We start from the raw sequence: 27,853 nt of genomic DNA on the forward strand, positions 1-27,853 counted from the left end.
CTTCTCTCCCTTAAGCGCTAGCAGTCTTTTTATTTACATTTGCAACCGTATCATGTTCAGGGTTTGAAAATAGTCGCTAAAGTTTCCACCCATGTGATAGCTTTTATGGGGGATGTACATTGTATTGTAGTGCAATTATGCATTAGGCTTATCTATAAATACGTGTATAAGCCTTTGCAGATTGTGCTATTTTCAATTATGTATGATGGTCATAAAACACACCTCACAGTCCACTTCCCTTCTAGGTAGCCAACTTTTGGTATTAAATGTTTTGAAGTATCACATGCATAGCCTCATTCCACTTCTTGAGAGACAGATAGCCTTTACCTCAGTTTGTTTGTTTTATTTCTGGATAAAAAGACAACATGCATTCAGTAACACAATAATGAATAGAGTAATGAATTACAAGATAAAATAATGTAAACTGCTGGTTTTCCATGGGGACCAGAAAGGGTTAAGTAAAACAATACAATAAACATAAACAAATGACAAAGAACAATGGCAAAACATCAATTTCCCAAACAAAATATAGTAAGAAATGAAATGTCCTAGACAAACGGTAGTGAAAAGAAACAAGTATTATAGAACCAGAATTGTGTGAAGTAAACTACAAATAAATTAAGTGTTCACATTACAGCTATTAAACTCAGCGATAAAAGATACAAAAGATAAAGTCCTTCTAGGCCTCTGCAGACCATGTTTGTAACTTTATAATGATTATATGTCATAGTTTTGTGCTAGAAATAAAATATTTCAAAGCTCTATGCCCATTTTCGATATTGGCAGTATGGGCAGTATTCTTGTGGGAGAAGATGGAGACACTAGATCTCCTACTTAATTCAAAGCCAGATACTTTTATAAAGCATGCAAGTAGTTGAGATCTGCAAAAGTGTCATGCTATCTGAAATTTCCTGCATTTCTGATTATTTTCTTTAACAAAACAGACAAGCAATTGTAACTGTTTAAAGAAAGTTTTAATATAATATGCTGTTAAATACTGGAGGGAGTCGTTAAAAACCCTTTACCATAAAATAATGACAGGCATTATATTTCTGATTGAAATAAAATGGGTATTTGTGATGATAGACGCTCAAATGGTGCCTTGGGGGAGATTTACTCAGCAGTTACTAGGGTGATTTAATTTCTTTGTACTGACACTTCTTTGTATAATAATTGTGTTAAGAGATGATGTTTTTTCTGCGTGGTAGGGAGCCATAGGATTAAAGATGACCTAAATGTGTCTGGCCTTAGATTGGCAATTGACATAGAATGCATGGTGTGACCTACTTTTGATTGTCATCATGTTGGTGAGAAAAATGTGAAGTTATTGAAAGGAAGGAGGAAAATGTTGCATAAAGGTCTGTTCACATATGCATAGGTTTACCACATCGTTTTTTAAAGCGTACTATGCTTCAAATTTTTGTATCTTACAACACACAAAAGGGAGTATGTGTAGGACCATTGTTGCACAGAGCTACGTTTTACATCTCCATTTGTCATTCATTTTAAAGTAAAAAAAATTCTGCTGTGGTTTACTGTCACAGTTGCATACATGTATGTGTGAACGGGCCATAAGATGGACAGATTTTAAATGAAATTCACCTCAATACTTTTTCATGGCACATAAATATCCATTGAATATCTCAACATTCAACAAGAACCTATCGCACGTTCTGTGATGTACCAGGAATATTCATTCATTGCTTTTTATTTTTTTAATAATTTTGCCACTGTTAATGTGATTCCAGTGATTATGATGAAAGTAAAGAATTACATGCATATTCCCTGCATTAAATGAAGCAATTCATCAGAACTATATTCAACTATATGCTATTACCTTTTTATGATGGGCCGTGAAGTATGTTTCCCCTCAAGATATTCATTCATTCATTTTATTTCCAATTCTCGTAAAAAAATACATTCAACAATACATTATACATATAAGAAAAACATATAAACAATACAAAGAATATGGAGGAGCCAGCAGAGGGCATTGGCCTTTCAAAGGCTGGGCTCCAATGGCCGCATATAATTATACAAAGTAAAGAGAAAAGAAAGAGTGGGTAGTACATAAACAAGTGTGTACAGGCTAATTAAACATAACATAGAAATAGAAATCCTGAGGTCTACATTTATATGTCTGGGAATGATTTTTGTGAAACATGGATTCATTCAATCATTGTAATTTTCTTCGTGAAAATGTTGAAGAGGAATTTTCAAAGGTTAAGTGTCGTAGTTATAATGAATCCATTTCATTTGAAAAGTATTATTTCTGTTGATAAACATTCATTTAATAGTCTTAGCCCTTAGCCCTTGAAAGATATTACAAATCAGCCTATAGTACTTTGTTTGTTCACTTGTAAGCACTCGTATTAAAAGTGTTTTGTATTGCTCTTTTAATTACTGCAAACAAGAACCGTTTGGTGACATAAAACCTCCATGGTTTGTTCCTGCCTGTCGTTATAGCAGCAAGAAACATTTAAAAATTACAAATATTTTACTGTTATGATTCAATCTGATTTTAATATATTGTGGCATGAAACATTCTTGAATGTCAACCATTCATACTACCGTAAATCTCCGTGTATAAGGCGCACCTGTGTATAAGGCGCACCCCTATTTTGGGGGCAAAAAAAAAAAAAAAAAAAAAAAAAAAAAAAAAAAAAAAAAAAAAAAAAAAAAAAAAAAAAAAAAATCGTTTTTTGTTTTGTTGTTGTTGTTGTTTTGTTGCCGAAAACCCACGCGGGGAAGGACCTTCATTTTACATCGAGGTGCAGTAGAAGTTGTGAACTTGTCACAAATAATAGTAACAACAGTCTAAGGCTTCATGATACCAAGGGCAATTCCACGGTAACGGAAGGACACTCAGACAAGATTTTTGAACTTCAGGTTCATACTAAAAGAAATGTTTTATTAGTATGTATTAAACTATGGGGAACAAAATGTGTTTCAGTCAAGTGGAAAGCTTCATCAACTTCACAAAGTTTGGATAAACACTATTTAACTGGAAAAACCATGTCCATTTTTATGTCCTTCCGTTACCGAGATAATTAATATGCACATTCTTAAACTACTTAACTATAATGACAATTTTTGGGGGGAGAATTAAAGGCACTTATATAGGTATTATATCTGTACTGTTTCACATCTTATACTAATAAAACAGTTCTTTTAGTATGAACCTGAAGTTCAAAAATCTTGTCTGAGCAGGGTGCTACAAGAATTTTTTTCACCACTTGCCCTGTCGGGCAAGTGGGTTTTCAATTTACTTGCCCAAACAATATTTCCACTTGCCCAAAACTTTAAAGCGAAAAAGGACTCGAGGTTAAAGCATTTATTATCTCGTAATGATAAGTTAGTGTTTTAGATAGCAAATTAATGCACATACATGTACAGTGTAACTGTACTGAATAATAACCTAATATGTCAAAGAAAATGGTCAACAAAGGATGGTTGAAGGTTTAAAAAACGCATTTTATTGATTCTCCATAAATAATCAGATTCACATTCATCTGATTTATATGAGCAGCGAGTTTTAAATAATATGTTCACAATCATTAACAGTCATTATGAATAAATATCAAACATTTGACTTTTTGTACTTACTAGAAAATCCCTGTTGTTTATTCCATTCCGATTCGCACGTGTTCATTTCCCTAGAATAATGACGTCATATTTGGCGTGATTCAACCAATCGGCAATCAGAGAATAGCAAAGGCCTGTCGGTGCGGCCTGCAGAGCTAGAGAGAGAGAGCGCGAATAAGCTCGCAGCTGGTACGATCGCGCTAGCTGTCTCTAGCTAGCTCACGGCCGGCCGTGCGTGGAGGCGGAGCGGCATTCATGGCTTGAAGTGTCACTGTTGCATGCGCGCTGAGCTAGCTGAGCTGGCTAGCTGTCTGTGAAGTTTTTTCGAAATCGGAACGATCGCTTTTTTGCTTCTGGATTTTGACGACGGGTAAGAAGTTGACGGGTGAATGGTAGAGTTCTTGGACACTAGGAAATTACTGTAAAAGTATCACTTGCCCGAATCGGGCAAGTGATAATTTGATTTACTTGCCCGACGGCTCAATTTGGTTGCCCGGGACGTCGGGCAAGCGGGTTTGTCGCGCCCTGCTGAGTGTCCTTCCGTTACCGTGGAATTGCCCCCAAGTGTCCCACACCAGCCTCTTCACATCACCTAGCAGAAGCTCTGTGTTCTATGCCAAACATCAATAGTCATGCATGATATGAATAGCATCCTCTATCTTTCTAATAATGGAGTACCTAGGATAGAACCTTGTGGTACACCATTTGTTATAGAAAACATAGAAAACATATGCGACATTGCCAGGCATAGCGCCATAAATCGAAACTTAAAAAAAAAAAAAAAAAAAAAAAAAAAAAAAAAAAAAAAACTTTTTTTTTTCTGTACCTGTGTATAAGACGCACCCCCGACTTTCAAATTTTTTCGGCGGCAAAAAAGTGCGCCTTATACACGGAGATTTACGGTATTTTAAAAAGTATATAATTTATAAAAAGTTTCTTGTTTTTCATTGTACACTGTATCATACCTCCAACAAAGTGCCTTTTGATAATTATAAAATAAATTGTTTTCTCCTTTTTTTCAGGGCTCCTCCAATCATTGGTTATCTACCTTTTGAAGTGCTCGGTACCTCGGTGTATGAATACTATCAGCAGGATGATCTGGATAAACTCGGCAGATGCCATGAAGCATGTAAGTTTTATACCGTTTTCACACTATGAAAATAGCATCGTATAAAGAATCATCATATACATGTAGCATAGAAATTGTACATATATATCGTGGGGTCAGTGACACAAAGACGTAACTCCATTTTGGTCACTTTGAGAAAAAGTGGTTTGTGTGTCACTGAGCACTGTGGCCTTAAGGAGTTAAGTCTATGTTTCACTAGCCATTGACTTCAATGGGGTGTTGGGTGGAGTTAAGTCTTTGTGTCACTGAACCCTCGATATGTACAATGTTATATACTTTTTTTTAAAGAAGATAAAGATGAAATGACAATGTGGAAGGGAACTGCATAGGCCATCGGCCTTCAAAACAAGGCCTCATCATTACAATTACTCATATTACTCATCAATAATACTATTTATTACGGTATTAAATTACATAAAATAATTGAATAAAGCAACAACACAAAGTAAAAACAAGAACACATAAATGAACACCTTATAAGCCGCAAACATATCATAGGAAAAAGTCGATCAGTCCTCATAAGGGTGAGTCAAATGTTATTTCCATAATTCAAGATTATCCTTGAATCAAAGCCAAGGTTCAGCTCATTACGAGAACGCATCCCTCAAGTACTGCACGTAGCATAATCTAAATCATTCCCTGTAACTCAAGTTGCCCCCTGGCATCTATAGCAAATCATACACAGTGGTAATCACACAGCGGGGTCTTTTACACCAGGGGGAAAGTGGTTAGAGAATCGTTCAATGGAATACAAAAAACTACAACGTTCTTTAAAAAATCTTCTGGCTGAAATGCTCCCTAGGATTTATTGCAGGCTATCCTGAATCTGTAAAACACTTAGATGTAGATTTATTATGTGCCAAATGAATTAAGCAATTATTACTGTTCTATTGTATGAGGGATGTACATAGAGGAATTAAAAAAATAAAGAAATGTTTAAAGACATGCTCACCTTACAATGATCATATAGCATTGTTATATATTATATATTTGGTTATGTTACTTTTGCTACTTAATTCAGTCTAGTCCTTCAGACAAATTCAACTGATTATTGTATAGCTATAGAGTCATCGAAAAAATTGTTCATTTACCATATCTGAAGTGGATGTTGGACAGAACAAGCCATTCCTCGGGCATGCAACTATTCAAATGGGCTTCTACTAGTGCCGACGGAACAAGCGTGGGATATAAGTAGGGATTTAGCTAATCTTACTGGACCGAGTACGTGATTGCTCTTCTAGAAGGGTGTTGAATTATTACAGAGAAGAAATCGATGATAGGAGCTCAGTCTGGAAGGACATTAGTTAGGATAGGAGCTCAGTGTTTAATAAAAAGGGATTTACCCCCGAAAAAGTGTTGAGATTGTGGTCATGTTGAAATGTAATTGCATTATCATATCTTTTGCATTTGACAGAATATTAGAGAAAGCAATGATTTAAAGACTTAACGGTACATGCTATTAATTTTCTCTCCCCCTTCTTTCTCTCTCTCTCTCTCTCTATCTCTCTCTCTCTCTCTCTCTCTCTTTCTCTCTCTCTCTTTCTCTCTCTCTCCTGTCTATTTTATCTTTGATTGTGATACTAAGGAGCTCCAGTTTTTTTTCTCGCCCATTGTACCTTACTACCTTAATCTCTCTTATTAATCTTCTTTATCCCCCTCTGTTTCTCTTTATCTCACTCCTTTCAAAGAATCTTGAACCTTTAGCTTTTACCTAAAATGAATTACTTTATAGAATGGCACTGTAGGGAGCAAGCCATGTTCATATTCCTCTTCTTCTTCAGATAGCAGGAGATAATTTACTGGAAATTAAAATTCACTGAGAAAAAAATGAAGATCAATTTGAGTACTGGTTATACAAATACGTTATGAAAGAGACTGCCACTTACCAGTAAACAACTTGGAAAGGATGATGATGATCTATTGTCATAAGCTGTTTACCATGGCATATATATAAAGAGGCTTTAAGTAAAGTGTTTTTCTTGAGATTTACATTTGTATCCTTCATCCTTCATCCTTGTCTGCCTTCCTTCATACAGCAGTGTTGTCTGTTTGTGAAGCCATAGTTTGCTTCATTCTCCATCTCATCATTTTAACTAGGGCACGCACAACTTATTGATGTTTTCTTTGTCTCATAAATTACAAAGAAACAAGGAATTAGCATGATGTGCATTAAAACTACTATTTTTTTTCCCTTGCCCTTTCATCTGATCTCAACCCAAAACAGTCTTTTTTGACAATTTAATAAATAATGAGACATGAAAAACAAGTTTAAAATCAGTATTTCTTCCATCTTTTCTGCCAAAATAGTTAAAAGTGGGATTATACGTCTAGATAGAATAATGAAATCATGTTTACTTTGTGTCCCCCCTCCCCCCTTCATGAAGAATCTAAAACTGTACATGAATTGACATATGTGGGACTCATGATCATCATCATCCAGTGCTAGTTCTGTTACAGACATCGGTGATAATGGCCCTCCATTTCTGTCTATTATCTGCTGTTCTTAAAAAGCTAGTATTGCTGATTTCATTTTTAGTTGCCCATTTTTCAGGCTTTGCAGATATCCGAGGCATTGCCTTCCCCTGTTTCTCTTTCCAGCAATCATCACTGTTGATATTGTTTTTTTCTTCTAGATTATCCTTTCTCTATAATGCGACCAACAAACTGCATTGCCTCTTTCTTATTGTGTTGATGAGTGATCGTATTACTCTTGCTTTTCTGACCACTTCTTCATTTGTCATCTTCTTTTCTATCATGGATATATTCATAATCCTTCTCAAGAACCAGGTCTATGTAGCCTCTCTTCTTCCTGCAAGCTCTTTTTTCATTGTCCAACACTCAAACCTGTAGAGAAGAACTGACCAGATATTGGTCTTTATAGAAATGTTCTTATTGGGACTACACCCCCCCAAAAAAAGTTTAAAATCTGAGTTGTAGGATACATTGACATTTTTTATTTTCGATGAAAATGCACCAAGTCAATGAATTACATAATAAACTGTATTTCTAGACATTGACACAATGAAAAAGCTCAGTAGAATATATATTTGTAGAATTTTTTGACTCTTTGACCCCCTCTTGGGTATGAGAGTACAAAAAAACCATAAAAGTATAAATAGCAGTGTAAAGATGTAACATTACTAACTTGTAACGTTGCTAACCAACATTTCTAAATGTCACTTAAAATCTAAACGGTCAAATGGTAGATATTCTATAACAAAACAAAGGATAAATCCTATAGAGTATAACAAAAGAAATATAATTTTATCAAAGATTGCCTATTACACCTGTAGGTGTAAAATATCTGATCAAAGATATCCGTTGATGTTACAGGTCCTTTTTGTAACGTTAGTACCTGAAATTTCATTTATTTATGAAATTAGCTCCATTATTACAGGTCAAATGAACGAACTTGATCCAATGCTCCAATCAGGGAGGTGTTTTAGATGGAGATTCCGTCTTGAAAGAATTTCCCGAGGGAAAGATATTCAAGATTAACTTGGCTTAACAACAAGTAATGTAACCCTCTTCAGCCATCAAATCCATCAACAGCCGCCCTTATCAGACCACAGATGCCCTCTGGCGATCCAAATGTTACAAAGTGTTACGCAACGCCGTCTGCTTCCTTAAGCTCTCCAAACACTTGGTCGTAAAAAAAAGGCTTTGAAGCCATGCGAGTTACCGAGAAAATGACGTCATATAATTCATTGAAGATGTATATAGCTATAACATATAAAATACAGAATCGACAACGTATGGCACAATGCAACCTTCTATTGGTTATCAAATGCTTTCGCTGTGCTTCGATAACTCTACTGAAGACGTAGCCATCTGAACCAGCGAAATCGACCAAGGAAATCATGAGTTAGAGTGAATGCAAGTTTCTCATCATCACGTTCTCTTCTAATTATTGACATTTTCCGAAAGTTTTCGAAATTTTTACGTAGGAAGGTAGTCCATAAGTTTATCTCTTAAAATAACTAAATGAAATCGTGTTATATATTTGCGCATTTGGTTTAATGAGGGTTAGAAGTTGTCAATTCATCACCACGTAGATGCTGGATGTTGTTGGTGGAAACACACATAGCTGCAGCTGCATTACTACCCTGGCCGTGTATTAAAAGTTGTGCTATTGATTCTCAACATTTCAAACACCACTGTACAAAACTCAACAGATTTCATTCAAAGGCAGTACTTTAGTGACGATTGATGACACCTAAAAAGCATTAAAATACAATTTGTTCAACTTTCCGATGTTAGAAAGAATAATTTAAAAATTAAAATTGTGAGTCTACTGTCAAACTTGCCGATCAACCGCATCGGGATGATCATGTGCATTTGTATGTTGTGAGTGTATTGACTATTCATGTATTCAAATGCTGCCTATTTACACGTACTGCTGTGCTAGTAGTCAATACGCATTAGTATCAACTATCTATGCTTTGCTGGAGTGGCCTACGCATATCGCATTCACGATGAAACCATTTAACCGTACATTCTGGTTCGCTGCAACGTATAAGATTTTCCGTTGATGGAATTTCACACGTGCATAACTTGTATTGGTCTCCAACTTCCCATACACCAGGCTCAAGAATCAAATCTTCCTCAAAATCAGTCAGAAAGTCTAAATCGTCACCTACCAAATACTCTTCCCTACTGTACGCCGCTATTTTTGTTGATAGCAGGCGATGTGTATTTCCAACAATGCATGTCACAAGCCCTATGTCACTCAGTTTCGGGAGTGAGATTTACGAGCTGTGCAGTCCGGGTGGGGTTAAGGGGATTATGATAGGGGGAAAAAAAGACTCTTGGTGCAGCGGAGTGCTTCAAAGGGCCCTCTTAGATGGGGAATCCATTTAACTCACATACCCTGCTCCAATGTAACTTTTTTTTTTTTAACGTCAGGATGTGACAAAATGTTTACAACAATAAATACAAAAAACTGATAGGACAAGAAATGTGGGTTATATTAAGTGCTCATAGTTATTGCGCTTACCTCATAACATTACTCATAGCTTTTAACATTGAGTAAACTTGAAGTTTCGTAACAGGGGGGTATGCACGGTCCCTTAGGTAACTTTGAAGGTCGAAATCACGGTCTAAAAAAGTTTAATAACAGGCTAACTATAATTTCATTTTGTTTGACGTCATGTCTGTCATTTGGAAGCTTAAAGCTCATACCAGTGATTAGGTAGGAGCAGGCGCGTACGCAGGGGGGGGGGGGGTTTGGGGGGTTAAACCCCCCCCTTTGGAATTTTTTTGTGTGTAAACCCCCCTAAAAAAAAACCTAAAACCCCCCCCCCCCCTTTTTGATTTTTTTTTTTTTTTTTTTTTTTTTTTTTATTATTAAAAAAAAAAAAAAAAAAAATTATTCCCATGGCCGACCTAAAAAAGGTGACCTTACCCCCCCCCCAACGGAGCAAAATGTCAAATTTCCAAATTTCGAGACAAAAAAAAAAAAAAAAAAAGTGCCCTCTTACCCCCCCCCCCCCCTGCTTATTCAGCGGTCGGCTGAGTCGTTGCGATTTTTTTGGGACCAAAAAAAAAAAAAAATGTGTCCTCTTACCCCCCCCCCCCCCCCACCCCCCCCCCCCGCTTATTCAGCGGCTGGCTGAGTCGTTGCGAAATTTTCGGACCGATTTATAAATGTTAAAACCCCCCCCTTGAAAAAATCCTGCGTACGCGCCTGGGTAGGAGGCTATCAAAATAAAACCACTTAAAAATAAAAGGGTCTTTATGATGATCAAGTTGCTATTTATAAAAGACATATAAACAGATAATCCATCGCCTCTTCAAACTAAATGAAGTTTGTACAAAAGTTGTATAGAGAATATTTGTATTAAGAATCTTCAGATAGAGAAAGGAGCATACAGACTAGAGAATAACGTTGTAAAAAGACATTAATTTTGGGGAGGTCCGAGTTAACATGATAGCTGGCCAATCCTGAGTGTAAACTCATGAATAGTCACGATAGGCCTGACCCAGTTATACGATTTCTGACAATACGATATACGATGTTAAGACCAGAAGGGGAACCTGATATTTATCAAGTTTTCATTCAAAATAATGCTCATACAGGCATGTCACTGTACAGCGTAACTATATACGACGTTCAGACTTAAAAAAAGTAATTTCTTATTACAATTCTCATATACTGGTAACTATATTTCTGCTAGTGCGAACGCAGAATATAAATAGACATGAAGAAAAGCCGATTATCGTTTCTCCATTAAGCTCCACAGATATCCCACACTCTGCTTGATGGAGCCCCAGATATTGTTTACCTCTTCAAGTTTAAAGGATGTGATATCATTTTCCAGCCCATGGCATATTTTCATATTGTGGGCGAGAATATAGTGGGAGGTTGTGCCCTTCTCAGGGATACATTTAAAAGTGAGAAGGAAACCAGGCCATACTAGATGTTTATGTTTTAATTTTGAGGGGGAAAGTAATTTTGTATAATAGACCTAAAATACATGTTGTACAATCATCATCATTTTCCTCTCACCAGGGATTACTTACAATAATATAATAAAAGGGTAGTTTACCATGATATCAAATAGCTTTGTCTGAAAACAGAAAAATAGGTCAGTCCAAAATGTCAGAAGGAAATCAGGCCATATGCTAGATGTTTATTTATCAATTTTGATAGCTTTCTGCAAAGTTGCAACTCTTTAGAAAAAGATTGAGGGGGAAAGTAATTTTATATAATAGACCTGAAATAAATGTTCTCCAATAATCATCATTTTCCTCTCACCAGGGATTACTTACAATAATGTAATATATTGACTTAAGGGCAGTGTACCATGATATCAAATTGCTTTGACTGAAAACAGAAAAATAGGTCAGTCTAAAATTTCAGAAAAAAATTGCCAAAGGGACAAGGAGTTTATGAATATACATGTATGTATTTATGGTGTGATCGACCATTATGATTTAATGCTTGCTTTAACTGCATCGCAATGGAAATAAGAAAGTATTTCCAGTGATGAATATAATGCCCAGGTATAAGAAAAATATGCCCTTGGGAAACATAATCAGATTGTGGAATTAAGTGTCCTTGATACAAGCAAATGATGACATGATTGCAAATGCATACTGTGTTACTGATTGATGTTTGATAGACAAAGCTTGAAATGTAATGCTATTGCTTTAAATGTGCTTAATGATAAGATTTAGGGAGAACTTTTACTGATCTGTTTTCTTCTTCATTCTTGTTTTTCATTCAGAGATATTATATTTTGAACTTTTAATTAAAATTGTCTGATCTTTAGATCACCATTAAAAAAAGTAATTTCTGTCATTGTCAGAACTTGAGGACCACTTTTAATCCGAATCAGTCTCTGTCACATTCAATCTGAGGTTACTCCTGAAGTATTTCCAAAATAAGTAATTTCTGTCATTATCATAAGTAAAAAATCACCTTGTATTTACATCAATTTCATTACCATTATTACCAGGAATCACCTTTAATTTTCATCAATTTTATTTTAATAATTACCAGGAAACACCTTTAATTTTCGTCATTACTTGAACCTCAAGATCACATTTAATCTGAGATTACTCCTGATGTATTTCTTATCTATTCCAAGTATTTCTTATCCATTCCATGCATTTCTTATCCATTCCATGTTATGTTCTCGACCACCAGTGATGCAGACGGGAGAGGGAAAGTCTTGCTATTACCGGTTCTTAACGAAAGGGCAGGAGTGGATATGGCTTCAAACACGCTACTTCATCACCTACAACCAGTGGAATTCCAAGCCAGAGTTTATAGTGTGTACCCATCAAGTAGTCAAGTAAGTCGTCAAGACTCAAGATCCAAGAATTTTTTTCCTATATTTTATTTCATAATTCACTTTTCCATAATTATTATTACCAAATATATTGATTTTAAGTCATGAAAGATACGTTTATCGTGAGCACTTACAGAACTAAACAGAAAACTGTATTAAATAAAAGTCATGTTTGGGAGTTCTCAATTTTTTTATGACTTTTTTTTCTTGACCATTGTCATTGAAATTGAGAGCGAACAAATTTGAACCTTCAAGGTGTTTTCTGTTTAGTCCTGTATGTATACATCATCAGTGGCAAGATTCCATCATGGACACTTGTCCATAAAACAAGAATGTACGGGATTACATACACAATTTATATATCTTTTATAAATGTAATGCTTCCTGGGAGAAATTTCAATTATTTAAACATGTTTGTGGCTTACACGCAGTAAGTAAGTTTGATTGATCGATCTGTATTGAAATAACAAGTCAGAAAAAATCTTGGAATCTTGGCAAGCAGTAGATGGCAGGTTCAAATCCCGCTGGTTCCCAGATTTTTTCTGACTTGTTTTTTCAATACAGATCGATCAATCAAACTTATTTACTGGGTGTAAGCCACAAATATGTTTAAATTTATATATCGTCTAACTTTTTAGTAGTTGCCATTGTCAATTTTTGCCAATTTTTAAGTTCAACTTAGGATCTTTGTGAAACACCCCCTGATCAGTTATCATTCTTGTATCATCCCTAGCTATGCTGATGTTCGTAATGATATCAACAAGGAGTTGGTATTGACGGACAGCAAGATGAGCGGTGCAGAGTCGGACAGCACAAATCTTTGGGACTCCAGCGCCTCTGAATCGGCATCGCTGTCCACGTCGGTATCCTCCAACTCTTCCCTCAACGTGCCCCTCTTCAGCACAGGAAAACATGACAGATGGCAGTCATCCAGTACAGGTACAAAAAACAATTTTGTTTGAATTATTTTGTACTAGCAGGACCTGTGGAAAATCCACGGGATTCTGGGATGAGGGGAGGGGGGGGGGGGGGGATAAATAGAAAGAGGCCTATGTGCTATTGAAAATAAAATTTGATTATTTTTATATGGGGTATAGACGATTTTTATAATATACGCTGTTTGACCATGAATGGCGCACCGTAATACCCGTTTTAAAGGCCCACTGCACTACTGGTAGCTATTTGCGCCCTCTATATAACAAGAAATGCCTAATCGGTGACCATTGGTCCCCCATGATCCTCTTTTTCTTATGTTAACTGAGAGTTGAGTCGATGAGATAACCACCTGTCCAGTGACCTTGTAGAGCGGTTTAATCCCTCCTGTAAATTACGGCAGATAAGCTTTAAAAAGAGGATCATGGGGGACCAATGGTCACCGATTAGGCATTGTTTGTTATATAGAGGGCGCAAGTAGCTAAAAGTAGTGCAGTGGGCCTTTAAAGCATTGATGTGATGCAAGAACTGTATCATAGTAAAAGTATTCTATCCAGCTAATGAGCTAGGAGTATGTTTTTAAACGACCGTCTGATTTTCTTGTGAAAACTTTACTTTGAAAAATGATTATCAACATTCAGCATACAACTATACATGGCCAGAATAATCACTATCTAAGCTCAGGTTTCATACCTCTATAATCACGAAACTATATTGAAATCGGGGCAATCAAAGTGTTGTCAAATGTCAAGTCTACTCTATGTAGCTCAGCTCAGCTCAGCTCACACACAGTCACAGTTCCGACAGTGCTCGGCAGCAGTGGCGCAATGCACTGTCCGTGTGTGGACTCAAGCCTCAAGGCAGCTAGCTTGCAACTGAACTGTCAGTTACAATGAATTTCTTGTGAAAACTTTACTTTGAAGAATGATTATCGAAATTCAGTAAACATGGACGGGATAATCACAAAGTTAGCCCTGCTTTCATACCTCTAATTCACGTAAACTATATACAAATCACAAATCACGGCAATCATAGAATGAAAGTCGCAAACCGACTGTGCGTGTGACATGAGCGTATAATCATCGCATATATTATACACGTACAGGCATAGGCCATCTGGCGTACAAAGCATATCCTATAGCAAGGTCCTCCCCGAAACAGCGTTTAACGACATGGACGTCGATCGCCGGGTCGACGTGGCAAGCGGGTTACGGGAGACATGCCTTGTGGAATTGTGTCGCCGTTGTGCCGCCTCCGCCGTGGCGCGGTCGGGGAAAGACGTTTTTGAGGAACCGTTTTGCCCCGTTTTGGACCCCCGCGGCGATTTTGCGTATTAGTAATATAGATACCTACCACACAATGAGTTATCTCAGAGTTTAATCCCCTTTGGGGGGGGGGGGGGGGGGGGGGGAGGGGAGGGGAGAAAAGAAGTATGTTTAAAAGTCTAGATTATTCTCTCATGTTTGTACAGTCAAAACTGCTATAGCAATCACCTGTATAGGAAGACCATACCTCTGAGTAGTCTATTTAATTAAATATTATTTGAAGAATTTTCTGAAAGAACGAGACCACTTTACTTCTCTCCATCGAGCGGTCTTCTTTGTTGCGACCCATGTCGTGGAAAATATACCATAGCATTTTCCTTGTTCACTTCTCCAAAACTTTTGAGTGCAATGCCTCCTATATACTGGTGAGAAAGCTTTGATTCACACAATGATACCATCCCAAATATGTTAGAAATAACAAAATCTGGTTGAAAGTCATGGAAGCTACGTAAATTGTTAAAAAAGAGAAAAACCTGCCAAGGTATTCAATACCAATAGTAGGATCTGCAGATTCAACAGCCTATCCCTAACCTCTGCCCTTTTAGGACCAGCATTTAATAGATCATATCTTCTGTACATAATCCATATTTTGCCTTGAACGATATCCTCCCATCACAAATATTCCACCCTCTCCTTTTATCATTGCCATGCAACTACTGATAAATAATAGATAGTATCTCTTAAAATGTCAGGCACAATGCCCTTCTGTGTCGGTCAGCTAATATTCCACCCCCGTCCGTCAAGACCTTTCTGTTTATTTGAGTTGATAAGAAGAGGAGAAATAGATTGATTGCATGGTGAACCTTTCGCTGTCCATATTCTATAAAAAGAGGTATTACCCCTACTTAGATTTGCAGTGAGTTAATCTGTCACGGTCATAACTTATGTTTGCAACTTTGGATATATACATGTATACACTGTTGCATAAATTAACAATAATTAATTGCATCTTCCCCCATTCCCCAACAAGAAAAATTCCTTTGTGTGGCCATGCCTTCAACCATAATGCATTATTTTTAGCATCTCACCATTTGTTGTCCACCATTCATTAAATCAAAATGTGCTTCTTTAAAGGTTTGATATCATGGCACTAATGCATGTACTTGGTCATGATTTGAAATAATCTATTTTCTAAGTCGTTCTAACCCCACATGACCAAGCCCACACAAATGCTTTTTATCAAATTGTTGTAGTTTTATTATGCCTCCGCCACCGAAGGTGGTGCCGGAGGCATCATGTTTTCGGGTTGTCCGTCCGTACGTCCGTCCCGTTTGACCGTTATCACAATATCTCAAGAACCATTTAAGATTTAAACTTAAGACTCGGGAATAGTAATTATCACCATAGGAAGACGATCTGATTAGATTTTGGAGTACGTAGGTCAAAGGTCACAGGTCACAGAGGTCAACTTATGAAATTCCTTGTATTGAGTTTGTTAGCGCGATATCTCAAGAACCATTTGAGATTTAAACTTCAAACTTAAGGATAGTATGTATCACTATAGGAAGACGATCTGATTAGATTTTGGAGCACGTAGATCAAAGGTCAAGGGTCATAGAGGTCAACTTATGAAATTCCATACATTGAGATTGTTATCATAATATCTCAAGAACCACTGGAGATTTAAACTTCAAACTTAATGATAGTGTGTATCACCATAGGAAGACAATCTGATTAGATTTTGGAGCACGTAGGTCAAAGGTCAAGGGTCACAGAGGTCAACTTATGAAATTCCATACATTGAGATCGTTATCGCGATATCTCAAGAACCACTGGAGAATTTTCACTTCAAAGTTAATGATAGTATGTATCACCATATCATAATATCTCAAGAACCACTGGAGATTTAAACTTCAAACTTAATGATAGTGTGTATCACCATAGGAAGACAATCTGATTAGATTTTGGAGCACGTAGGTCAAAGGTCAAGGGTCACAGAGGTCAACTTATGAAATTCCATACATTGAGATTGTTATCATGATATCTCAAGAACCACTGGAGATTTAAACTCCAAACTTGTTTAAATTGCTCTATGGCGGAGGCATCATTTTCGACTGCGCGCAGTCAAAATTCCATCTAGTTTTTTATAGTATCTCACCATTTGTTTTCCTCCATTCATTTCTAGATGAAAGTGTATCTTGCACGAGCAGCTTAAAAGCACCCAGTTTATCACACACAGAAAGCAGGAGTGGACGACTTTCACCTAAATCACGATCTGGTATGTTTGTTAGTTTAGATTCTTTGGTGCATACCAATATTTCAATTTTGTAGAGATGTCAGGGTTCCCAGCTATCCTTGTAACCATGGAGAATGTGAAAAATGGGTTTTCTTTCTTTCCTTTCCTTTCCTTATCACTTTCTGTTACGGCATAATTCAAGAACCATTGAACAGATTTTGACCAAACTTGGATGAAGTCTGTATGAGCATGCAAGGATGAACTGATTAGGTTTTGGGTGGAAGAGGTCAAAGGTCACAGGGTCATGAGAGCATTTAAAATTGCTGGAAATGCCTTGTTACTGTGATAACTTTATTATAGCAATTTAAACTCAGTTTGGTGGAAGTATGTATGAGCATGCAAGGATGAACTTATTACATTTTGAGTGGAAAAGGTCAACGGTCAAAGGTCACAGTGTCTTGAAAGTGTTAACAAAAATACAAAAAATATGTGTACTAGTAATATGTACTTACCATTATAACTTCTAAGGAATTGAACTAATTCAAGCCAATCTTGGAAGAAGTTTGTATGAGCATGCAAGGATAAATGATTAGATTTCGGATGTAACGGGTCAAAGGTGAAAGATCCAGTGTCATGAAAGTGTAAAAAATAACAAAACATGTATTTTTAACTATAATTATTTAACAACAAATTTTTCCTCCATTTGTTTTTAGATGAAAGTGTATCTTGCACAAGCAGCTTGAAAGCACCCAGTATATCGCACACAAAAAGCAGGAGTGGAAGACTTTCACCTAAATCTGGTATGTTTTTTAGTTTAGATTCATTGGTGCATACCAGTATTTCAATTTTGTAGCAATGTCAGGCTTCCCAGCTATCCTTGTGATCACGACGAATCTGGAAAATGGGTTTTCTTTTTTCCAGTCAGGAAGAGTGAGGAAATCATTCTAATCGAGGAGAAAAACAAAAATCAGGATTTGTTGGCCCCTAAAGAAATTAGTCAGTCAAGTATTTATCAAAGAATCCCTACATGATATTGCATGTTCAATGAAATGCAGAGAGCAATTCCATGAATTTCTGAGACATGACAAACAATCTCATGATCAGTATTTCTTCATCTTTTTTGTTGTTGATAGTCTTTGTGTTCCTGTTTAAGATCATGACAAAGCTAGAGATGATGTTTCTTGGTGTTTTTTCCACAGAATCACTAGCTTCGAACCCCCCTCAGCCGCCACTACCCCCTCTGCCGCCTCTACCCCCGCCCTCTCTACCCCCACCCTCTCTGCCCCTGCCCCCTCTTCCCCAGCCCTTTGTAGCCCAGCCCTCTCCGGTACCAGGCACGTTCCCTAATAATGGCCCTCCACAAGAACAGGTAAGAATGGTGCTCCAACATTTGCTCACTTGAATTCACTTGAAACGACGTTATACTTGCACAATAGAAGACAACACAATGTTTTTCTACAGGCATGTTTACATTTACAAATCCATATCTTAAAATACCAAATATGCATTTTGGTTTTCTTTCTCACCTCATATTGCATGTACAGTATAATTACAACCCAGTTGATATGCTGTGGTACATGCAAGATCATATGATACATGTACATGGTGAACTTCCACAAATTTAGGTCACTTTCATGCGAGCTCCAAGACACAAGCTGGCACTTACACCCACTATTTCTTGATTTATTTTGTCATATTTAATTTATTGAGTGAAACATAGAGCCATTTTTATTAGCTAGTTACAAGACTTTTTTTTTTATAAGAGGGTTATTTTTCTTTTCACAGCCCACATAGTCAGACAGCAGTCTCACACCACAACAGATCATTGTTATTCAAATACAATGTATGTTATAAGAAAAAAAGCATTTTCATAATGAAATCCAATATTTCTAGCATTTTGAGATGGATTACTGAAACACAATCGGGCTTTCTTTTTTCACTTTCTATTGCATTTTATTGTTATAACCTGCATCATCAGATAGCAAACTGAACTCACAACAGATCACTGTTATCTGGTTGAAACAATGCAACAAATTACAGATACCAGGCCATGAAATAGTTAAATCATAGAAAAAAAATCCAGCAATTTAAGATAAAGTAAAGAAAAGTAAACAGGCATTTTTGATTTTCACCCCCTATTGCATTTCATTGCGTATAATTTGCATCATCAGAAAGCAACCGGACACCACAGCAGATCTCTGCTATCCAAGTTGAAATTTTTGGGAGCAGCTTCTGATGAGATGCTTGTTCATAGAAAAATGGCACTTACCGTGATGTTATGATTTAATTCTAGCCTTCTAAGATATGAGTGCTGTAGAGACAGACTTTTTTTCACCCTTTATTGCATTTTTTGTTACAGCCCGCACCATCAGATAGCAACCTGACACCACAGCAGATTACTGTTATCCAGTTGAAACTCCAGGAGCAATTAATGATGAGGCATCATAAGCTCCAGGATGCTATCCTTCTGCAGCAACAAGAACTGCAGCAGGTATGTCAGAATTCCTCATGCAATCATCTGCTCTCCGATTCATTGTTCATAGGTTTACTTTTTGTGAATGCCTTCTTCTCTTTCTCTGCGTTATCCATCCCAGATTTGATTGTGAAAACTCTCTCCCTCCTCTCTCTATCTTCTATTATCTCACACTCTCTCTCTCTCTCTCTCTCTCTCTCTCTCTCTTTTTTCCTCCCTCCCTCCTCCCTCTCTCTTCACTACCTTAAGGAACGGTTGTGTGTCGTATTTGAATGGATTCATAAGGCATCAAACTTCTAAGTATTTTGGGACTCGAGTTCCATATTGCTTTTGTCCCTTTTTTCACATCAAATGTATTTATCTCTTTTACAAGTTCATGTATACCTAATCTTTGCAAAAATTGCTGTACAAAAAAAGTGACTATTGTTATTGTTATGATGATTGAGAGATTAATCCAAACTTTCATCTGTATTGTAGGTTCAACAGCAGCTCATGATGGCCCAACAGCTAATGATGCAGCATCATCCCATGCTGGGTCAAATGTTCATCCAGCAGCAGGAGCAGCTCATGGGGTCCAAGACTACCCCCACAGAAGGGTCCGGTCAGGCCACGCCCATGAGTTCTGGTCCAGCCACGCCCATGGGTTCTGGTCAGGCCACACCCATTTGTTCTGCTCAGGCCACGCCCATGATGTCTGGTCAGGTCACGCCCATTTGTACTGGACAGGCCACGTCCATGGGTTCTGGTCAGGCCACGCCCATTTGTTCTGGTCAGGCCATGCCCATGGGTTCTGGTCAGGCCACGCCCATTAGGTCTGTTCAAGCCACACCCATGGGGTCAGCACAGGCCACTCCCATCCCCTCCAATCCATCTGTCCTGCAGCTGGAACTGTCGAGGAGCCAGCAACCGCAGCACTCGTCCCAACATCCTCAGCAGCAACAGCAACGAACGCAGCACTCAACCCAACATCCTCAACCGCCACAGCAACAAACACAGCACTCAACTCAACATTCTCAGCCGCAACAGCAACAAGCACAGCACTCCTCCCAACATCCTCAGGCACAACAGCAGCAACAACAACCGCAGCACTCATCCCAACATCCTCAGCAACAACAGCAGCTACTGCAGCAACAGATACAGCAACACAAGCCACAGCCTGCATCACATGAGACTATCTCAATGGAACAGCTTGTTCAGCATCAGGCAAGTAACCTGCATTTTTAAACTATAGATTAGAGCTCTGCTGTCCATAAACTGTTGTAGTTGATGCTTGCTTTTTGATTGGAATTCAGCCTTTCTTTAACTCTTTCATTTGAATTGGTTTCTTGAATATCTTAGACCCCCCCCCTCATATCCACCATGTATATCCTAAAAGTATTAATTCTTCTTTTAACATCATTGTTTGATTCTACATTATTGAGTGCTCTTATATGTACGATTGATTTTCATTTTGTTCAATTTCTTCTAAACTCAAAAACAATTTATTAAAAGTAGTGTATTATTTACTTCTAAATTGGAAGCTGATTCACACAGTTAAACTAGAGGAATCTTGTCAGTTTGCAATTAATAATTATATAAAGAAAAACACATCCATTTCTTGTAGTCTCTTCAAGACAAAGCTACATTGACACATGTCCATACAGTATGAAAACAATGGATATATTGACTAAGAAAATACATAGCAAATTTGGAATGAGTTTGACTGTCTAATTCACTCGTTGGTATCCTGTTTGCTATTAAAGAGGGTCCAATATTCTGTAGTAAGAATATATGCAGTTGGCTTAATTTTTCATTTCTATGTGTTCAAATAGTTACCAACAAAAGTACATGTAGTTCTCTATCATGTTTAAGATTGAAATATAGGATGTGCATACCATTTCATGAAAATGTGCTATTTTATTACTAAATGTGAATCAGCCTCTTATTTCTGATTGAATTATATATATATATATATATATATATATATAATTTTTCTGACTTTAGTTTTAGTAAATTTCTTGATTCCTTGGTAATGGCTAGGGTCCCTACTAAAAAAAATTTGTTTGGTATGAACATGCAATGTTTCGATAAAATGCAGTATTGCAAATATAGAGCAGTATCCCATATGTTTAGGCCATGCAGTATGATTTCATCCCTATCTTTTTCCCCAACATCCTTTTTTTGAGGATATCAGGGTAAAGCAAGAATTGCTTTTCTTTTAGTAACATTTATTGGATGCTTTTGTCTTTCTGCTGAAAAATATGACTCTTTTATACATTCAGCAATTCAAATTTACCTTCTTATATTAAAGGTGATTAGTTTTTGTTTAGACTGAAAACCTTTTTGAAGGGACAGGGCTTTTAATTCTTAAAAAATGAAGTCACAGAAGTAAAGAATCCAACAATAGTCTGCAATTCACTGTAAATATATCAGGGCATTAGACTTATCAAAGCTTTGTTTGTCATTCACACTGCAAAGTCAAAGCATGTTTTATTACAGAGGTGATATAAAGCTTCTCAAAGGATTGTCTTGTCCAGACTTGTTAAATGACTAAAAGTCTATTACATGATGAAGAATTGTAGAATAACGAAATTTAAGACATTGTGTGGAATCATTGCCATGACTACGGAATCAAGAAAGTCTATTAACCTTTACTGATTCTGCCTTGCATCTAACCAACCCTAACACTGTTGTGTGCTCCTGTCTCTCTCTCTTTCTCTCTCTCTCTCTCTCTCTTTCACTTTCTCTCTCTCCCTCAGTATATATCTCTTTCTATTTTCTGTCTATTTATCTATCCTCTCTCTTTTTCTGTCTTTTTTAAAAGTCTCCACCTGTCTGTGTATGTTTCTCTCTATCTATCTCTCTACTTTTCTCTGTGTATGTTTCTATCTTTCTGTTTCTCTCTCTCTCTCTCTCTCTCTCTCTTTCTCTCTCTCCCTCAGTATATATCTCTTTCTATTTTCTGTCTATTTATCTATCCTCTCTCTTTTTTTGTCTTTTTAAAAAATCTCCACCTGTCTGTGTATGTTTCTCTCTTTCTATCTATATATCTGTCTACCTATCTCTCTACTTTTCTATGTGTATGTTTCTATCTTTCTATCTGCCTATCTCTCTCTCTCTCTCTCTCTCTCTCTCTCTCTCTCTCTCTCTCTCTCTCTCTATATATATATATATATATATGTCTTTCTATTTCTCTGTCTATCTATCCTCTCTCTTTCTCTGTCTTTTTTTTTTATTTCCACTTGTCTGTTTATATTTCTCTCTTTCTATCTATATATCTGTCTACCTTTCACTCTGTTTTTCTATGTGTATGTTTTTATCTTTCTATCTGCCTATCTTTCTGTTTCTCTCTCTCTCTCTCTCTCTCTCTCTCTCTCTCTCTCTCTCTCTCTCTCTCTCTCTCTCTCTCTCTATATATATATATATATATGTCTTTCTATTTCTCTGTCTATCTATCTATCCTCTCTCTTTCTCTGTCTTTTTTTAAATCTCCACTTGTCTATGTATATTTCTCTCTTTCTTTCTATATATCTGTCTACCTATCACTCCGTTTTTCTATTTGTATGTTTTTATCTCTCTATCTGCCTATCTTTCTTTCTTAATCTCTATATTTCTTTACCTCGCTATCTATTTCTCTATCTCTTAATTTTATTTACCTATCCATCCATCTATCTATCTATCTATCTATCTGTGCATGCTGTTCCTAACAACAGCTGTCTGCTGGGGCTATGTGGCCTTGTAGCACACCCAACCTCCTTGATTTGCCGAGTAATGCCTTACAGGTTAGACTAGACTAGGACGTGGGCCTGCCAGTCTGTACAAACACCACTATGCACTGTATTATCCCATGGATTTCCGATTTAAGGCTTGTTCAGATATACCATGTTATTCGTCCGCAAAAGAGCAACCACGTTTTTAAATTTTTGTTTAAACATTTAAATGAATGGTAACTGCTCGCAACAAAGGCCCTGCCTGCTCTGTGTCATAAGCTACAGAAATGTGAAGTGTATTACATTTTACGTCATCATTAAAAAAAAAAGCTTTTGCCGTTTCTCGTCTGAACAAGCCTTTGGAAGACATTGTAGTAGCACTAGATACAAGATATTTATCATTTGGATGGGGATAGCTAATGCAGGGATTCTAATAATCCTGGTGCCAGATTTTAGATTTCAGACCAGTTGCACAGCTCTCTCAACTTAAATTGATAGGGTCTTTACTCAGATTGAAGGCTTATAACAACAGGTATTGTGACCTGAAAATTTGAAGTGTCTGCAAATGGCTGTTCTTGATATTGATCAGGACGATTTTATTTGTTAAAGATATTTCTCTAGTGATATCACAATTTCTTACAAAATCGGATTTCCATGGAAACGTTTCAGGTGCAATTGACTTAACTTGCACTGTTTTTCATTAACCCACTTTCTTTTCATTTCGGTCTGATGTTACACATGAAACCATATACATTTTACCACTCATTTCCATGAAGTTATGAACACTGGGATGAAAATTCAAATTTTTAACATTTTATTTCTTAACCTCAATGTCTTTTTAGAAATATTGAATAGTATGTAAAAAAAGAAAAGATATTTGTGTGTTTTTCTTTTGTTTCACTAATAATCCACAACTTAAACACAATTATTAAACCTACATATATTTTGGCTATGTGTATAATGAAGACTCTTTGATGACAAAGATGAACACCCCTAGCAATTATCAGTTTGATTTCAAGAACTTTCCAATTTCAATTTTAAGTCATTTTTTGCACATTTTCGTTCATGATATTGTTTATACATGTAATTTGGTTAGATTTCTTCTTGATTAAACTACTTTGAAATGTCAAATAGTACAATCAGAATAAAATGAATTCATATTATGATGATTTCTTTTTAGTATAGTTTGGATATACTGCTCATAAATTTAAGATGGTATTGTAATACTTTGATCTGCTATGCCTTTTTTTTACTTGTCTTTCTGTCTGCAGTCAGCAACAAGGGCTCCGTTTGCTATGCATCAGACTCATCAGTATCCCTCCACAAGTGGACAATCATTGCATCGTGAACACCTAACCCCTCACAGGACTAACAATACCGCCCCACCACCACCCCACCAACAGGTGGGCCCGCCCGGCCAGCAGCCGACGCCCCACCTCCCCCAGGTGCCCCTCAACTGCCACTCCTTAGCCCAGCCTACCATGCACTCCTCAATGACAATGCCCCCAGGGGCGCAAGCCGTGCCCATGCAGGACCTCTCTTGCCTAGGACTTCCAACGCTGGACATGGGCAGTGACCAATACATGCATCAATCGGAAGGGCAAGACAATTTATAGGGGTGCATGGCTGCCCCCCTCCCATGGATTACCCCATGGATTTTAAAAGGTGCTTTTATTATGTGGCATGGAGCCTTGAGTGTACATGATGCATCAGACACTATAGTGCACGCATTGATTTTGCAATGGAAGGGATACTAGAGGAAACACCCTGTTTGCAGTGAAACCTTTATCCACTGATCGCTCATATAACCTTCTGGTCCAAACCATTGCCTGTATGGTGGCTGCGGACGTGCGCAGAGAATTGAGGCCTTTTCTACAACACCGCTCTTTACTTGTCTAAAGCCGGCAGGCACCAAAGACTACATGGTTTATATCTCGTTGATGACATGTGGAGTACAGTGTATTATGTCCAAGCTACTGTCGTATGTGTTGGTATGCCTGTTCTATCTAACCGTACTACTCATCGCTTTCTACGTGACGGCAGTTCATCATCCAGCAAAACTATAAATGTACCCAACGAAAATGTGTTGTTTTATCTTGTGTGATCGGAAAAGTGCCAATCAGTGTATAGTTAGCACATTTTACATCTACAGGTTTTTTTTTCTTTTTCTTCTTCCATTTTCTTTCTCTCGTACTGTGAAGACGCATCGCACATCCCTATACTACACAGATGTACAACAATATTCGGTTTCAATGTTAATGCACAAATTTAAAAAGAGTTGTACCTTTTCATGACCTTTTTTTTGCTTCATGACAATTTTTGATACCTCTTCTAAAGTATAAGGATTAGATAAAAAAAGGTGCCTAAAAGATGTGTCTGTGTTGCAATTTTGAAATGATGTGGTACACATGATTCGGAAGAACTTGGTTTGTTTTACAAGCTTATTTCCATGTGTTTGTAGAGGAGAAAGACAGAAAAGTGTCGGTTTCGTGCAAATTAGAAATATGTAATCAAACATCTCTATTAGATGCTTGACCTGCATCAGTCTCATAGGATAGCAAGTGTATCACCCGACCCTACAAGACAATCGTTGGGAAGGACCATTACTTACGCCATGCAAAAGTGTGGAAAAAGGATCATGTAATCCTGTTACTGCCCATGTAGAAATTTCCCAGATATTCTTATATCATTGTCCCTCTGTTATTACACATGCCTTTTATTCATAGCGATCCTATTAGTTCCCCCATCTACCCTCACTTAGAATTATCCAGTATAGAAACATTGTTTGTTTGGTACCAGAAAGTCATTAATTCACATCATATTACATAGAATACTGCTCTACTGGCTCCAAACAGATGGATATCCAATTCTTTCTATCGTAAGGTAGCATCGGTGGTTTGAGAAAGTGATAGAAATGCTTCTATGTCTTATTGACCATCAAATTATACAATTTTGTGCAATCGTGACTTATTTCTTTTTGTTGGAGAGGGCGGCATAGTGTGAATGGTTTTTATCGAAATGAGATGGTGCTGGTGGTGATGGTTTTACAGTGCCTTGACGTGAAATGAAATTAGATGACACCAAAAGCACAAACAAAGTAAGTGCCTCTTGTTTCTCAAAACGGTAGTTATATCTAAAGCCATGTACAGTTTTAATAAGCAAAAGTTGATAGATGATACTTTCAATTGATATCTGCTCCTTAGAAAAATCTAGATTTATTCAAATAGGATATATATGAAAATACTTAAGATTCCCTTTAGACTTTAGATTTCCCTTTAGATTTAGATTCCTCTGCTCCTGACATCTTTAAGGAGTTTCAAATTTACATCTTTACGTAGTTTCAAGTTTACATTTTTACATAGCTTTAGAGTTTTACCTTTTGAGAGCTGTCAATACCCAGCATCAAAGTCACTTGTACTTGTGAGTAGCTCTTTCTGTTCCTGTACATGGGCCATAAGCAAACCCTTTCATCATGTTAGTATTACAATCATGTGCTGGTACCTAGATAGGGTTTTAATTAGAATGAGAAAGAAATGAGAGCTGATGTATATACAAATTATGAACATATTTTTTAAAGTGAGAGAATGATATTTAAAATATCTTTTAATTATATTTTGTGCAATATTGGAAAGGCAGCAGTTGAAAGCAGAACAATTGACTATAAAATTGAAAGTGAAAGGTTTGAAAATTTCATTTTTAATTTTTTTTTTATCAGTTAATGAAATGTGTTGGAATCGTAGAGGTGTTTTTTATTCTTTTTGTGTGAATAAAGTCTTGAAAAATTGATGAATTATGGGGATTTTGTAATCAGAATATATTTTTCTCACAAGCTTAAAAGAATTCAACATTTGCATTGTATTTAAAAGATTATTTTTACTTTGACGTACTTGATGAATTATACGGGCAAGATGAAATATGGACCAATATAGATATAGATATGTGCAGCTACAGTTACACGCTTTGGGCATTTGTTTCATTTTAACTGAAGAAAGGTCATTGCTCAAAAGAAAACAAAATAATTCAACTGTTCCTTACCCTGTATTTCTAATCGAAACTTACCAGTGTAAATTATTTGCAGAAATTTACTAATAAGATGACTGAAAATTATTTCATGAGCCACTAAGCACTGAAATGTGCAAACAAAGACTTCTAAAATAACTTAAGGTTTTACTGTATTCAAAGGTTTTAGGTCTAAAATCTTTCTTCTGTCAAAGCTGTTCAAAAATTCACATTTGGCGCCTGGTTCCATGTCATGAAAGGTTTGACATAACTTTCAGTCACCCTATTAGTAAATTTCTGCACATAATTTACGCTGTTAAGTTTCAATTAGAAAAATGTGTGAATGTAATAGTTTAGGAAAATGTCAAGGAAGATTTATTTTGAAAGTACTTACAGTCCATGTCAAAAACCTACATGTAACTTTTATCATTATGTTACTCGAGCTTTCTCCTCGATGAACGAAGGGCATTTTGTGAGTGTTTTCTTAAAGTGTGTGACACATTTATGTACCGGTACTATTTTTATGAAGAGAGAGATTTTTGGAGACATAGAAGATATAGAAAAAATAGTCAATTTCATTCGCAAGGGCTGTAGTCCATTCAAACTATCATGTTCAGGGATTTTATGTGGTGCGACCCGTTGACTGAATTTTTGCAGTTGCTATTTTTATCATTTGTAGGTGCAAACTACCTTCATCTTCATCTGATTTTCAAGATTGGGTGGGAATCTTTGGATAATGAATGTACAG

At 36.8% G+C, this 27,853-nt stretch overlaps 1 protein-coding gene across 2 annotated transcripts in view; it reads left to right on the forward strand.

Annotated features, from left to right (window-relative positions):
• The window catches only part of LOC576191 (circadian locomoter output cycles protein kaput), a 66,350-nt gene extending 39,089 nt beyond the window's left edge, over positions 1-27,261 (forward strand). The window contains exons 7-16 of one of the 2 annotated variants that reach the window (XM_030980486.1): positions 4,608-4,714; positions 12,366-12,513; positions 13,244-13,449; positions 16,894-16,986; positions 17,658-17,744; positions 18,144-18,313; positions 19,304-19,435; positions 19,895-20,620; positions 23,110-23,178; positions 24,378-27,261. In XM_030980486.1, the coding sequence (XP_030836346.1) occupies positions 4,608-4,714; positions 12,366-12,513; positions 13,244-13,449; positions 16,894-16,986; positions 17,658-17,744; positions 18,144-18,313; positions 19,304-19,435; positions 19,895-20,620; positions 23,110-23,178; positions 24,378-24,722 (2,083 nt within the window). In that variant the 3' untranslated portion in view covers positions 24,723-27,261. The remainder of the gene's footprint in view (positions 1-4,607; positions 4,715-12,365; positions 12,514-13,243; positions 13,450-16,893; positions 16,987-17,657; positions 17,745-18,143; positions 18,314-19,303; positions 19,436-19,894; positions 20,621-23,109; positions 23,179-24,377) is intronic. The other variant, XM_030980487.1, reaches the window with a different exon arrangement.
• The last annotated feature ends 592 nt before the right edge of the window (positions 27,262-27,853 follow it).

The sequence above is a fragment of the Strongylocentrotus purpuratus genome, unplaced genomic scaffold (genome assembly GCF_000002235.5).
Source record: "Strongylocentrotus purpuratus isolate Spur 01 unplaced genomic scaffold, Spur_5.0 spur5_scaffold_11, whole genome shotgun sequence".
Classification (NCBI taxonomy): Eukaryota; Metazoa; Echinodermata; class Echinoidea; order Camarodonta; family Strongylocentrotidae; genus Strongylocentrotus; species Strongylocentrotus purpuratus.